We start from the raw sequence: 14,733 nt of genomic DNA, 5'->3' as shown, positions 1-14,733 counted from the left end.
GGCTTGCGTTAATGAATTTTCATGTATTTAATTTGTGTTTACACATAATTCATCTCGTGCTCAGCGGTGAGGGAAAACATCCACCAAACCGCATTGGATCAGCGTGGTGGATTATTTACATTCACTTTTACTTTACATATAAAGCTGTTATACAGCGCGGTGGAGTTCCCTTAAAGCCTTCTCCTCTAAAACAGAGAAATCGTTACTGTTTCTTAACTCTATACCGTTATCACTTGCCCTGCGTTTTGACAGAGTCGTAAAGATACGACGGTAACTATAGAAATTAAAATCTTTATTCACTTGAGAAGCGTTTCTTGCTTAATTATTATCAATAATCTACAACTGGTTGGGTAAGAAACACCGCAGACCTGAGCAACTTTTTATTGCCTGACCTGGATCTTAAACCCAAGACCTCGACTACTGCCTTATATCTAGCAGCCACTAGACTGATGTTTTACTATGATAGCGACTATGCCTATTATATATTTTACGAACCTCTCTCAAACCGAGATTAATTTCAAATACGAATTATGTACAAGCACACACAAAAACACAGATCATATAATAAATCTCTAGAATAAATGAACTATGTATTTATTAGTTAGTTATTTTAATGTTAATATTGATTGCGATAATAATAAAACCGTATTATAATCGTCGTTAATCGTAAAAAATGAATTACGATAGTTATCGCGGCGTGTAAAGTGTATTTCATGGTTTATTTCACGCAGACCGCACTTACCCTCGACCCGTTCTGTCGCCGAGAGGCCGTAGTGGCCATTTTGAAACCACACGACTGTGTAGCGTTGACAATATTATGTTAATATATTAATTATTTTTTGTATAATGTTTATTGGTGGCATACTTAAATAAAAAATTTAAAAAAAAATTGGTTGAATGCCTAAATTTTACGATCATCGGGATCGTGGTTTGAAATCCAGGCGATTGAATTGTCATGTGCTTAATTTGTGTTTATAACTCATCTCGTGCTCGGTGAAGGAAAACATCATGAGGAAACCTGCATGTGTTTAATTTTACTGTCTGTGTGTATTTATAGACTCGTAATAATGTTAATAAGCCGCAACCGGTTTGTAAATTTTACCTGGAAGCACCGTATGCAAAAGTGTTAAATATATCGGAAAACGCACTTTTCTCTTTTTAAGTAAGTTTATATTCAAATTATTATTTATCCTTGTTTCCCCCCTCCCCTTTTTGAGGTGTTTGTACCCTATAACAACGTGTATGCAAAATTTCTTCATGATCGATTAAATAGTTAAGACGTGAAAATGTAACATGCACACTTTATACCGCAATTTGTTCACGTCGTGCAAAAGTCGGTGTGAATTTATCTTCAAAAACGACGTCATATTTCATCTAATTTATGCAAAACATTAATGAATTATACACCAAAACCTTCCTCATGAACCATATGGAAATGTTTTGGTAGTTTTTGAGTTTATAGCGTTCACACAGACGTACGCGACGGGGGCACTTTATATTACAATACAGTAACAGCCTGTGAATGTCCCACTGCTGGGCTAAGGCCTCCTCTCCCTTTTTGAGGAAAAGGTATGGAGCTTATTCCACCACGCTGCTCCAATGCGGGTTGGTGGAATACACATGTGGCAGAATTTCAGTGAAATTAGACACATACAGGTTTCCTCGCGATGTTTTCCTTCACCGTATATAATACGTGGTGATAATATAAAATATTGTAATCGATGTTTTTTTTCGACAGTACTTTATAATAATCATTGCAAGTACACCATTATAATGAAGCAATATGTATATAATTACATCTTAAATTCAAAATGTTTTGTATATTATCGTCTTATTGCTCAAGTTACTTTTATTGCATAGCGTTTAACAGAGAATAGGTTTATGTTGAGTAACGATGAATGGATTTTTATAACGTTACTATAATGGGGTCATTGTTGTTGCTCTAGAGAGATACCTATTCGGTTTAACGGTTAGTAGAGCCAGTGGTAGTTGTGCAGACCAGTTGGTGGATACCACTCGCTTATACTTAACTGCTATCAATCAAAGTATAAATTATTCATGTAGGTTGAAGAGAATCAGAATGACACTCGGTAGTTACCTTTTTTTCAAATGAAAACCAAAAACCATTTAAATTTATATCTTGTTTGGGAATCAAGTAATACGAATTCCATTGTTTTTATGTTATTTATATATTCATACTTTTTTCTTGGTGATTGGGCTTTGTGCGAGCTCGTCTGGATAAATACCAGACACTGATCAGATATTCTACCACCAAAAAGTAGGATTTAGTTGGGTTCCGGTTTGAAGAGTTAGTAAGCCAGTGTAACTACAGGCACAAGGGATAGAACTTCTTTGTTCCCAAGGTTGCATTGACAATATTAGGAATAACAGTAACAGCCTGTTAATGTCCCACTGCTGGGCTAAGGCCTCCTCTCCCTTTTGAGAAGGTTTGGAGCTTATTCCACCACGCTGCTCCAATGCGGGTTGGTAGAATGCACATGTGGCATAATTTCAATGAAATTAGAAACATGCAGGTTTCCTCACGATGTTTTTCCTTCACCGTCAAGCACGAGATGAATTATAAACACAAATTAAGCACATGAAAATTCAGTGGTGCTTGCCCGGGTTTGAACCCACGATCATCGGTTAAGATTCACGCGTTATAACCACTAGGCCATCTCGGCTTCTAATATAAGGAATGATTAATATTAATTCAATTGAACTTCTATGGACGATCGTGACCATATAGCATCAGGTGGTCCATTTGCTCTTCCGCTGATCTATTTCTCGATCGTATATTATAGAAACGAACACCTTGCCCCAGGAAGGATGTCTTGACTTCATCTTCTCTATTCATTATCTTATTAATTGTGATCTGTAGTTACGTAATGTGTAATTACAGGCACACGGGACATAACATCTTAGTTCCAAAGGTTGGTGGCGCATTGGTGATGTAAGCGATGGTTAACATTTCTTACAATGCCAATGTTTATGGGCGTTGGTGACCACTTACCATCAGGTGGCCCATATGCTCGTCCGCCTTCCTATTATATAAAAAATGTTCTATTTTATTATATACTAAACAAAATTCTGTCTTAAAATTGTACGTAAGTATTCTGAAATCGTATACACACACTCACACTTCACACACACACAGTGAATGGTGTTTATTTATATATAAGAATGATCAATTATAAAAAAATAAAAACTTAATTACATTTATTAATGCACTAATATATTATCAAGCGGAGGCGACTTTTGGTAATCAATGTGATATTTCCGAGCTGTTACTATACCTTACATTTTTATTAGCTCATCCATCTCGCAACAATCACTCATATTAATAGCTGACGCTGGACTATACAGTAATATGGAATATAAATAATGCCCTTAAACTAAATCAATTTTTAATAATGAAGTTTTTTTTATAGCAACAACAAAACTGGATTTATGGACAAACATAATCTACCGTAGCATCGTTCCATATTCATGAGATACCTTTTTAGGCGGTGTAAATTGTCACCGACGATCTGCCGTTAGGGTGCGTCACGAACAACGGTCTTATATTCAACACATAAATTAATCTTTCATACTAATATAGAACAAATCTATCGTGTGTACATATTATCTAATTATCTCGAAAACGAAATTTTTATTTTTATTCTTTAATAGTAAAAATATAATAATAATTTGGAAAGTAATGTAAATATTACTTATTATTGGAGTCTATATTTTAATATAATAATTTCATTGAAATTCTGCCACATGTGTATTCTACCAACCCGCATTGGAGCAGCGTGGTGGAATAAGCTCCAAACCTTCTCCTCAAAAGGGAGAGGAGGCCTTAGCCCAGCAGTGGGACATTAACAGGCTGTATATATATATATTTTAATAATATTAAAAAAACGTGTGAATGTTTGTTACTCAATAACGCTTAACCGGATTCAGATGAAATTTAAAATAGAGATCGCTTGTACTTAACACGAATTCTAACTAAATTTAATTGTATATTGTTGGTTATGTGTTTCATTTAACAAAATAGTAAATACTGAGTATATTGACGGCTTAAAAGTTAAAAAACTGTAAATTTTTATATTTAATTGAATTTTGAGTGTCAAAGTATGCGTATGGGAATGGTGGTAATAAATGATGGTAGAACCCCTGCAATTTAAGCAATGGAACACTTGAAAGTATAATTTTAACCGTTCGTTTAAACAATAATAGTTATACAATAATCAATAAACTGAATTAAATATTTCTTGTTTTGTAACTAAATCCTTGGCACAGATAAGCTGATATTTTTTTCGCGTGAAGCAATACCATTCCCCCCCTAAACTGTCTCTCAAGGCCGAGCATATTGAAACAATAACTTCGCCATTAAAACATTTATAAAACCATAAAGATAGACGTTGATTTGCAGAATGCGTTGTTATCAAATTTATTTCATTATTTATTAACTGTATAAGTCTGTCGTATGCATGATTAATTGTAAGAATCTTAATATAATATACTTGTCATTTTTTTATTGTTGTTGTAATATTATTATTTATTGTATTTTAAATGACTTTTTATTAATGTTTGCTTTTTATGCTATTTTTGCTCTTTGAATATATTATCTATAATTAGAAAATTTATTGCTTTTGCTTATTAATTTATGGTGCTATTATATTGTTTGTTTTCGGCATTTAATTTGAAGGAACGGTTGAGATGAAGTGTGTAGTTTATTTCAAGACAGCAGACTGGAATCCGGATAATCACAGTTTTATCTTAAAAACATGAATTAAACACATGGAAATTCATGGTGCTTGTCCAATTTCGAACCTCGGTTTGCGATCATCAGTTAAGGAACCTGAAGAGTTCTAACCACTGGGTCATTGCATCTAGGTCGGTCAGTAATAAGTTACTTGGTTTTTCGGTCATGATCTTTTTAGCAACTGGGATGTTGTTACGGTGAAGGAAAACATCGTGAGGAAACCTGCATGTGTCTAATTTCACTGAAATTCTGCCACATGTGAATTCTACCAACCCGCATTGGAGCAGCGTGGTGGAATAAGCTCCAAACCTTCTCCTCAAAAAGAGGAGAGGAGGCCTTTAGCCCAGCAGTGGGACATTCACAGGCTGTTACGGATTACGGATGTTGTTATGGGAGTGTTCCCGTGTTAACCTTAAAAAGTACCTTGAGCCGTTGGTACCGCCCCATCCTATGATAAGAGTGAGGGTATAGAACCTGTATAAACAGGCACAGGTGTAAGATTGGCTGACGTAGACCAAACGGTCACGAGGACTAAATATTTAGTAACATGGTTTGCAATTTAAAGTTAAAAAAAGTTTAAGGCTTCAAAACAAGCTATATAAGGGTTTATGTATCCGTGTGAAGGTGATCCGCTATCAGTACGATCGCTCTCACGCGCTTTCAAAACTAAAACAATTGCTAGAACAGCGTGAGATGATCCTTGATCGTGTTTGTTACACTTGTTTTTGCATATGGTTTCACTTGTAACATACAAACCGACAGTTCAAACAAGAGTGCTGGTAACAATTGTTGGTAGGGCTTCGTGTAGTCCGGTCTGATTAGGTACCACCCACTTCCACAGGATTTCTATTATTGTCTTCCGGTTTGAAGTACATAACATCATAGTTCCCAAAATTGTTGACGCATTGAGTATAAAATAGTTGTTTAATATTTCTTACAACGTAAGTGTCTATGGGTAGTGGTGACCACGTAAGTCTGAAAACCTATTATAAATAAGAAATGAGTACCCATTGTATATGACGTCCCCCTGACAGATTTCGGCTACGACGATATCCTAGAGGCTGACCAACTGCGCCGTCATATTTATAGCGCAAACACTTTTCCAATATCTATGCGTCTGTGATCGTCATTTTCAATATGCACACACAAACATACAAATAATACAATTACAAATGTCATTTTAATATCTATTTTTTAATGTTAATTCGTTTTTTCAATAAGAATTAATATAATTGGTGTCTATTGTAATTATGGTTTTGATTAAAAGAATAGAATCTCGCAGTTCATTTAAAGTTTACCCACGAATAACTTTAAGGTTCATGTTAAGAAATTAAAAAATCAGATATATTGTACCGTACAAGACTAATAATAATGTCCTCCAAACCGATTTCGGCCACGGCGGCCAATCGCAAGGTTCGGCAACTACACAGGAGATATTATAGTGCACAAGTGTGTGCGCAAACACAGGTGCACTTTGTATTCCCTAACTTTAATCCGATGGGACGGCAATCCGACACGACCGGAAAGAGCTCAGGCACAGGGCCAACGGCTTTACGTGCTTTCCGAGGCATGGGAGTGTACGCACTTCCAACTTCCAGACTCCGGGCTGCTACTGAAAATTTTCTGACAGAAAAACCCAATAACTTTTTATTGGCCTCCGGGTCTGCGGCCTTACATCAAGCCACTAAACCAACAAGGCAGTCAACAACAGTCATACAACACTATATAGATATTTATACAGTATTATTAAATGTATTTGATTTGTTTAAAAAGTCTAACCTATGACTTTTTTGTGACATAGAAATATATCGAAGGCTTAACGTGATGTCGTGTTTCAGGAGCTGGTGCTCCGCCCTGGCTCGATGACGTTCGAGTGGTGGGCGCGACCGCCCGTGCGACCGTTCGTCCGCGTGTACGTCTACAACGTGACGAACGCTGACGAGTTCCTCAACAATGGCTCCAAGCCGGTGCTGGACGAGTTGGGACCTTATGTTTACTCGTAAGTATCTTGAAATATAATGTAATGTAATGTGATGGAAGCCATATTTAATTCCTAAATTACTTTCTCCAACTTCACCGGCTGTGATAGTCAAATTTAAATTCCTTGATTCAATATAGAAGACTTGCAATAAGTCTTTGATAGTCAAAGTAAAGACCCTGACTTGAAAACCCCGCGAAAATAACTCAGTGGGTTTATATTCTCATTTTTTTTATTGTTCACAATATTCATAATACTAAGCCAAACATATACACTTTTCGTTAATGAGAAATGATAAAAAGATGTATATTTTATTGCAAGGCTATGTATGATGCCCAAATGATTAGGTCTCTGAAAATCATGAATAAAATAAAAAAATATACGTAACTCACGTAACCCATGCTGCATAATACCTTCAACTGCTAATATGAAATAATTAGTTAATTTAATAGCAGTTAAATATATAGACGGCAGGAAGTAGATATGTTTAGTTAAAGTTTGAATTGTGAAACAAAACAAAACCGATTGATCTAAATTTAATTAATTTAAAATACGATTATATAATCATCAATTCTAAATAAGTTTTAATTATAACTTCATTATTGAAAGAATGTTACCCTATTTAATTAAGAATATGTCATTAGCTTAAACAATCTAAGCGAAACATTCCTTAGAAGACAAATTGACGTAAATTTACAATCTATTCGTTTATGATCCTGGTGATTGATAACAAACATACCAGCCATCTCAAGGACAGCACAGGATTTAATATCGTAAATAATGATTCGAAATTATTTGCAGGAGCTCCTTTAAGTAAAGTATATTTTAATTTTATAATCACATAAATGTACAAACGAAACGTCGGCAAACTCTTATATGCATATATATTTGCTTATATGTATATCGTGTCACGACACATCGCGTGTTCGGCCGTAATCTTAACATAAGTGGCCATGCATAAAGACAACAGCTTCCAACATTTACATCACCCTTGACATGTTTGCTCCTTCGACTATATTCCAAGGCTGGGCAAAGATGTTTCCCAAGGAGAAAGATTTAGACTTATATTTCCACTATATATCTCACTCGACTGAGGGTTATCCTTGGTTTTTATCACCTTACAATACGAACCCAATTAAATAATCACGAGAAAAACAACTTCTCATGATTATTTAATTCCTTTGAAGAAGGGCTACCTATCAAGGCAGCTTTGCTAGGCAGGTGAAACGATTTTTGATAGATTCGATTATACCTGTCACCTGTTTGTCCACAGCGAGGAGTGGGAGAAGGTGAATATAACGGACAACGAGAATGGAACCTTGTCGTTCCACTACAAGCGGACGTACACCTTCATGCCGGAACTCAGCGCCGGACCCGACGATGACTCCGTCGTCGTGCCGAACATACCCATGTTGGTGAGTACCTGAGCTGATCATTGACTTGGCGCCAAAACATCAACAGAATCATGTCTGATGATAAACTCATATGTATGATGATAATGCGTCTAATAGACATTTAAAGAATACGAGTAGGTAAAAGCTTATTCAATTGCATATATGGGGACAGTACACGTGAACCTTGACTAAAATATAAAAGGCCAGCACCACTGAACTCAAACTCGAACTCAAATTCATATATTCAATGTAATTCAAGTAATAACTAATGTATAAACTGCCCCACGAAAGAGTTACTGACTCAATGCAGTCGAGTCACAGGATCACAGTGCCACTTACGTCGTTTATAATTCATCTCGAAGTGAACATCGTTAGGAAACCATACGTGTATCGGACAGCTCATATTTAAGTCGAGTAAACACTTAAAGCCTGACGCTGTTATTATAATAAAAATATTAATTATATAACTTAAAAGCCCCTTTTATGTATAACATGTCAGATATGTAATTAAACGAACGTGATTCGTAAAACATACAAGCTATATTGACTCTTATTACATAAGTATAAAGGATATATTATATTGTACATATGTATATATCGATTGTACACGAATTAATTACTTACTACTTTTATATAATTGTTTCGCAATTAACTATTTATTATAATTGAAGATATAACATATCAATCATTATATATATTTATATGCTATCGAACAAGTCGTTGGCAGTCCGCATCGTAGGCGTTAATTAATTTTAGTCAGATTTTTTTTTTCTTATTTTTTTTTGTTTAATTTTTTAGAGCCGATATTGCCTAGTGGTTGGAACGCGTGAATCTTAATCGACGATCATGGGTTCAAACCCGGGCAAGCACCACTGAATTTTCATGTGCTTAATTTGTGATTATAAGTCATGTCGTGCTTGACGGTGAAGGAAAAAATCGTCTAATTTCATTGAAATTATGCCACATGTGTATTCTACCAACCCGCATTGGAGCAGCGTGGTGGAATAAGCTCCAAACCTTCTCCTCAAAAGGGAGAGGAGTGCTTAGCCCAGCAGTGGGACAGTAACAGGCTGTTTACTGTAATCAAATTCCCTGTCACATGACAATGATATTTAATAATCATATTAATGTCGGTTAAAAATGATTGACTAATAAATATCCAAAAACCAGCAAGTAAGTTTGTGACATTCTGTTAACGTCCAACAGTTTCCTCAATATTGGAGAGTGTTCGGAGCTTAAACCACCACGCTGCTTACCTTCATCCTTGAGTAGACGTAGAATTATATTCTAAAATTAAATACATGAAAATAATTGATGGGCCGGTTGGCGTAGTTGATAGATACTTTCACGCAGAACGTTGTGGGTTCGATTCCCATCCAGGACAGACATTTGTGTGCATGAACATGTCTGCTTATCCTGAGTCTAGGTGTAATTATCTACAAGTATGTATTTACAAAAGAAAAGTAGTATATGTAGTATATCAGTTGTCTGGTTTCCATAGCACGAGTTTTGTACAAGCTTAATTTGGGATCAGATGGCCGTGTGTTAACAATGTCCCAGGATATTATTTATTAAATAGCCGCTATCTATCTTTGCTTTTTTCTTTTAAGATTTAAGTATTCTAATCACTTGGCTGTCCCCTGCCTTGTAAGTCCAGTTATATAATTATACTATATTTATAAAAAATAAAACGTCACTACTATTATAATATAGTCAGTGATCAGAGATACATATGTTTTTTTTTTATCTTAATTTTCTCGTAATCCTTGATATGGACCTTTGTGTAGAGTAACTTTAAAGTTTAATATTCGTGTCTCTGAATACGGAAGCGCTGTTTGTCAATAACGCGCACTAAGTTCAAGAGCTGTTGAACCTCGCTAATGTCATTCATATATGGTTTAAAGTCAAACTCCGGTAAATACAATGTCGAATAACGGCTCGACTTCAAAACTAATTAAAAAAAAATCGTAACCAGTGCGATATACGATTATATACCACGAGTGGATATGATATGACGTCACACACACACACACACAGTCACACACGAGCCTATCGCCGGATAGGTTAAATAAGGTTTTTTTTTTATGGCGTCACCACAAACCCGCATTGGAGCAGCTTAGTAGAACAAATTCCAAACCGTTTCCTGAGCTTGAATCTTAGCTCAGCTGTGTAACATTAACAGAATGATACTTTTTTTTCATAAGCAATGCCTTATGTTTGTGTGATTATATACAAAATATCTTGTCTATAAGTCTAGTGACTATAAAATAATAAATATTGTTAAATGCCTTTCAGGAGATATTTAAAACAAAACACACTATTATCTTCATTGGATTCTCTCGATAAAAACTAGCCCACGTACGTATGTGGGTCGATACCTTTCACTTCGACCGAGGACTTGCGCGCTTTCGATTTTAGACACTTTAGTAAAAAAAAAATATAAATGCGGTAATGAGTTTTTATGTTATTGAGAACAAGGTATTGATTTATACAGCCATCAGATCTATGTATTCTGGTATGTTAAATGCTATAATTGCTCTGTTTTTATACACATTTCCTTCCCTTGTTTTAACTATCCGAGTGATTAAGTTTTCCTGTTATAATAAATACGTTTATTATTATGTTTGTGTTATATTATCTGTGGAAATTTGCTCATTAGTTGTTGCAGGTGTTAATATTTTTCTTTTGTATTATTTGCATCTGTATTCATTCTATATCTTTATTTCTAAGTTATCTGTTTAACTTGAAGATTGATCGACAATATGTCTGTCTTTGTATAATTTGTTACAAATTAATAAACAAAGATATATTCTTTTTATTATTTAAATAATTTAAAATATAACTTAATTTCAACAAACAACAAACTTTTTTTTTCATTATTTCTTTTCTCATTACCAAAGGTAAGGGATATTGGTATTGGCCCTTTCAGTCCCGGACTCCTCAAGCTGTCCAAGCCGGCATTTGAGCAGAGTTGTTCATTGAGTTTCATCGTTCATATATGAATATAATTTAAACAAAGTAATAAGAAGACGGAATATATCTACGCCTCAATGGTCGCTCGCCCCATAGTCGTTATGACATCAACAATACGCAATAATGGCTAGTTAAAGCGCGTTGCCTAATTGCGACGCGCAAACCGATGACCGAATATCGAAGTTGACCCCGATCATCGAATTTTTAATGTCATACTTTGATAATAACGATTGCTATAGCAACGTTATCTTGCATAAGTTTAAAAGAAAAACGCGTCTACGGAAATGTAATAAATTAATAGTAATCATTTTAAAAAAAACATAGTTATAAAAAATTTTGCTCACCTTTGAGGAGTTCCTAGCCTTTAGAAACTTATTCCACCACGCTACTCCACTCCGATTTGTGGATACGAATTGGGTAGTGACCACAATTTCATCCACACCCCAGACAAACGTCCTCAGGATTGCTTCCTTAAAGCACGATTAATTCAATAGTTCGAGCCCACGTTTTACCCGTAATTACCGGTCAAGATTCACGTGCTCTAACCACTGAGCCATCTCGGTCATTACATACATATCGAGTGTATATAAACACAATTTCCTTATGCCGTTAATAATGCTTTAAATGAACTTTCTCGAAGACCTCTAATCAATACGTAACATAAGTAGAGTGTGACCGAACATTACGCACTATATAATTTGTACGTACGACTGTCGAGCCTCCGCTGTCACGCGTCTTGATTCATACATTGTTTGATGTATCTGACAGAAATATACGAAGTCAGTTGCGGACCTCGTGTAGAAATTCAAGTAAAAAGTATACTTACAAAGTTGTTATCTTAACTATGCGACGACCTAGGTGGATTGTTTTACTTATGGGACATACATTTAACATTTTATTACCCACTTGATATTGATTTGGAGGAGTTGTAAGTGTTATTGAGGATATTTGGAATATTTTTAAAGTATTGATAAGAAAACGTTACTTTGTGCACAAAGTGCATGGTTAGTTTATTTCCAGTTCTTAACGCGGAGTCATCTCGGTTCGATGTTTATTATTGATTAAGTGTATGAAACTTTGTTGAAACAATAATTTTAATAAGTTTAAACATAAAAAATGGATACTACTGAAGCAGAAGCTGCTCAATTCGTAGCTCTTATTCATGAGGGGTTAAGTCAGCGAAATGTGGCTAGAACACTAAAATTAAGTCGTTCAGCGGTGCGAAGAGTGTACAAACGCTACTTGGAGACTGGGGAGTATCGCCGGAGACCAGGATCTGGCAGGGGGCGTGTCACGAACCCGACCGATGACCGTTTTATTGGTTTGACGTCTTTAAGAAACCGACATCTTTCGGCTGTTGACGTTCAAGGTAGACTCCGAGAAAGTCGTGGAGTGTCTGTGAGTGAAAATACTGTAAGAAGAAGACGATTTTTTTGGAGGCCAGTGTATAATACAATATCTGAACACGATATATTAGTTATTGGCGCTCCATCATTGTTGTTGTTGCTATCAAAATGTAACAAGTATTTGTTACTAGCGCATGTCTATTTTTAGTATAAGCCTGTTAATTTCCCCACTGCTGGGCTAAGGCCTCCTCTCCCTTTTGAGGAGAAAGTTTGGAGCTTATTCCATGTTGAATTTCAGTGAAATTTGACACATCCAGGTTTCCTCACGATGTTTTCCTTCACCGTCAAGCACGAGATAAATAATAAACACAAATTAAGCACATGAAAATTCAGTGGTGGTGGCCTGAGTTTGAACCCACGATCATCGGTTAAGATGCACGTGTTCTAACCACTAGGCCATCTCGTCTGTAGCGCATATCTATATCCATATATATAAATACTTCATTTCTCAACGTTACGTTACACGCGAGAAAAATCTTTTTTTTTTGGAACACAAAAATTATTAAAAGTATTTTCACGTACTTTATTGCTTCCATAACGTTCGTTTGCCCAAAACAAAATATTTATTATATTTTATTGTATAATACAGGTGGCAACATTAAGCTTATAGTTATTTTTTTAAAACTAACTGTATCAAGCGGTCTCACACGCGTTACATTTGAATTATAGATACCTGTTTTACGAGTATATATATGATTGGAGTCGGAAGTCATATTAGAATTATTTATAACGATTGCTAAACTTGGATTTAAACTTTATCTGAATAGATTGTGTGTATCACGTTTTTTTTTTAATAATTCTAAATGGTTCTGAGACAAGCGCGTTCAACCATACAAATTGTTTAACTTTTTAATTATTACCGTTGTGTTCCGGATTGAAGGGTGAAAGAGCCAGTGTGGCCACAGGCACGAGGGACGTGGGACGTAACATCTCAGTTCATACGGTGGCGCATTAGCAAAATAAGACATACTTATTATTTTTATACAGTTTCAATGTCGGCGGTGGTGACCACTTACCTCGGTTGGCTCATTTGTCAGTCGACTTACCGAATTACTTTTTTAAACTTTACTTTAATTACTATTTTCTTGTTTGTAATGCAATATTTATTAAATTGAATTGTGTAATCATATTTCGGTTTTAGTTACGAGTGATGTAATACATAATTAACAAGTTATATATCTAAACCGTTTGATTACCAAATAAATAAATAATATATATATTAGTATTTAGATATATACAAACTCATTCTAGCACCACTGAATTTCCATGTGCTTAATTTATGTGCCATTTCGTGCTTTACGGTTAAGGACAACATCGTGAGGAAACCTGCACCTGTCTAATGATCCGTGATATAGCGTTGCATTTACAAAAGACATAGCAACCCAATTACTACTACGCTACCTCCCGACCAAATCTTTACTGCGTCACCTGACGGTCTTTCCACTGCTAACCAGGCAGCTGATTATTGTTTTCGTACAGTGTATTATCACTTTTTTTTCTTTTTTTTACCACTTTCGCAACCTCCCACAGCCAAACCCACCGCTACTTAGGTTGCTACCGGTCACTTCGCTTATTAGTCATTCGAGATCTATTGAAATTAATGGCAATCGATCGGCGTAAAATCACTACCTAAAATGCAACACTACCTCCCGGCCCATAATTTCACCAAAATTCTGCCACATGTGTAACCACCAAACTTCATTGAATTAGCGTTTAAAGAGTCCAATCCTTCAATCCTTCTCATCAAAGGAAGAGCAGCCCTGAGCCCAGCAGTATAAAGTAATGTAGTCATAGGACAGGGTTTCCGTAAAATTTATTCTTAGTGAGCTCCTACGTCGCGAAAGGAGTAACTATGATAAATGTTGAATCAATCGGGCGTATAGTTCCGGATGAATCAGTCAGTGAGTGATATTTTGTATATATATATGAATGATTCAATGTAATACGGTCGAATTTCGACTGATGGGCGACTAGTATATTTATATTACATAAGTCTAGAAGCTAGATGGTGTGCTATAGCTAGACGGGAGACGCTTCGTTGCACAACACTGTTATAAGTTCCGCTGCCTCAGTTCCATCTCAGCGCACACGGATGCTGGTACGAGAATTCATACTCAATTATCCAATTTGAATATTTAACGTCCCCGCCGTCACCACGATCGTAAACGAAGCTCACAGACTCCGGTCAAGGAATAAGCTGACTGAGCAAATAATAAAATTAATTGTATT

The 14,733-nt window shown here is 35.7% G+C and overlaps 1 protein-coding gene across 1 annotated transcript in view; it reads left to right on the top strand.

The window, feature by feature from the left end:
• Positions 1–14,733, top strand: part of LOC126778710 (scavenger receptor class B member 1) — a 95,786-nt gene that overhangs the window by 65,034 nt on the left and 16,019 nt on the right. Inside the window, exons 4-5 of the mRNA XM_050502326.1 lie at positions 6,592–6,752; positions 8,005–8,146. Of these exons, the coding sequence (XP_050358283.1) occupies positions 6,592–6,752; positions 8,005–8,146 (303 nt within the window). The remainder of the gene's footprint in view (positions 1–6,591; positions 6,753–8,004; positions 8,147–14,733) is intronic.

Source organism: Nymphalis io, chromosome 27 (assembly GCF_905147045.1).
Source record: "Nymphalis io chromosome 27, ilAglIoxx1.1, whole genome shotgun sequence".
Classification (NCBI taxonomy): Eukaryota; Metazoa; Arthropoda; class Insecta; order Lepidoptera; family Nymphalidae; genus Nymphalis; species Nymphalis io.
This window is presented reverse-complemented; position numbering and strand designations above follow the sequence as displayed.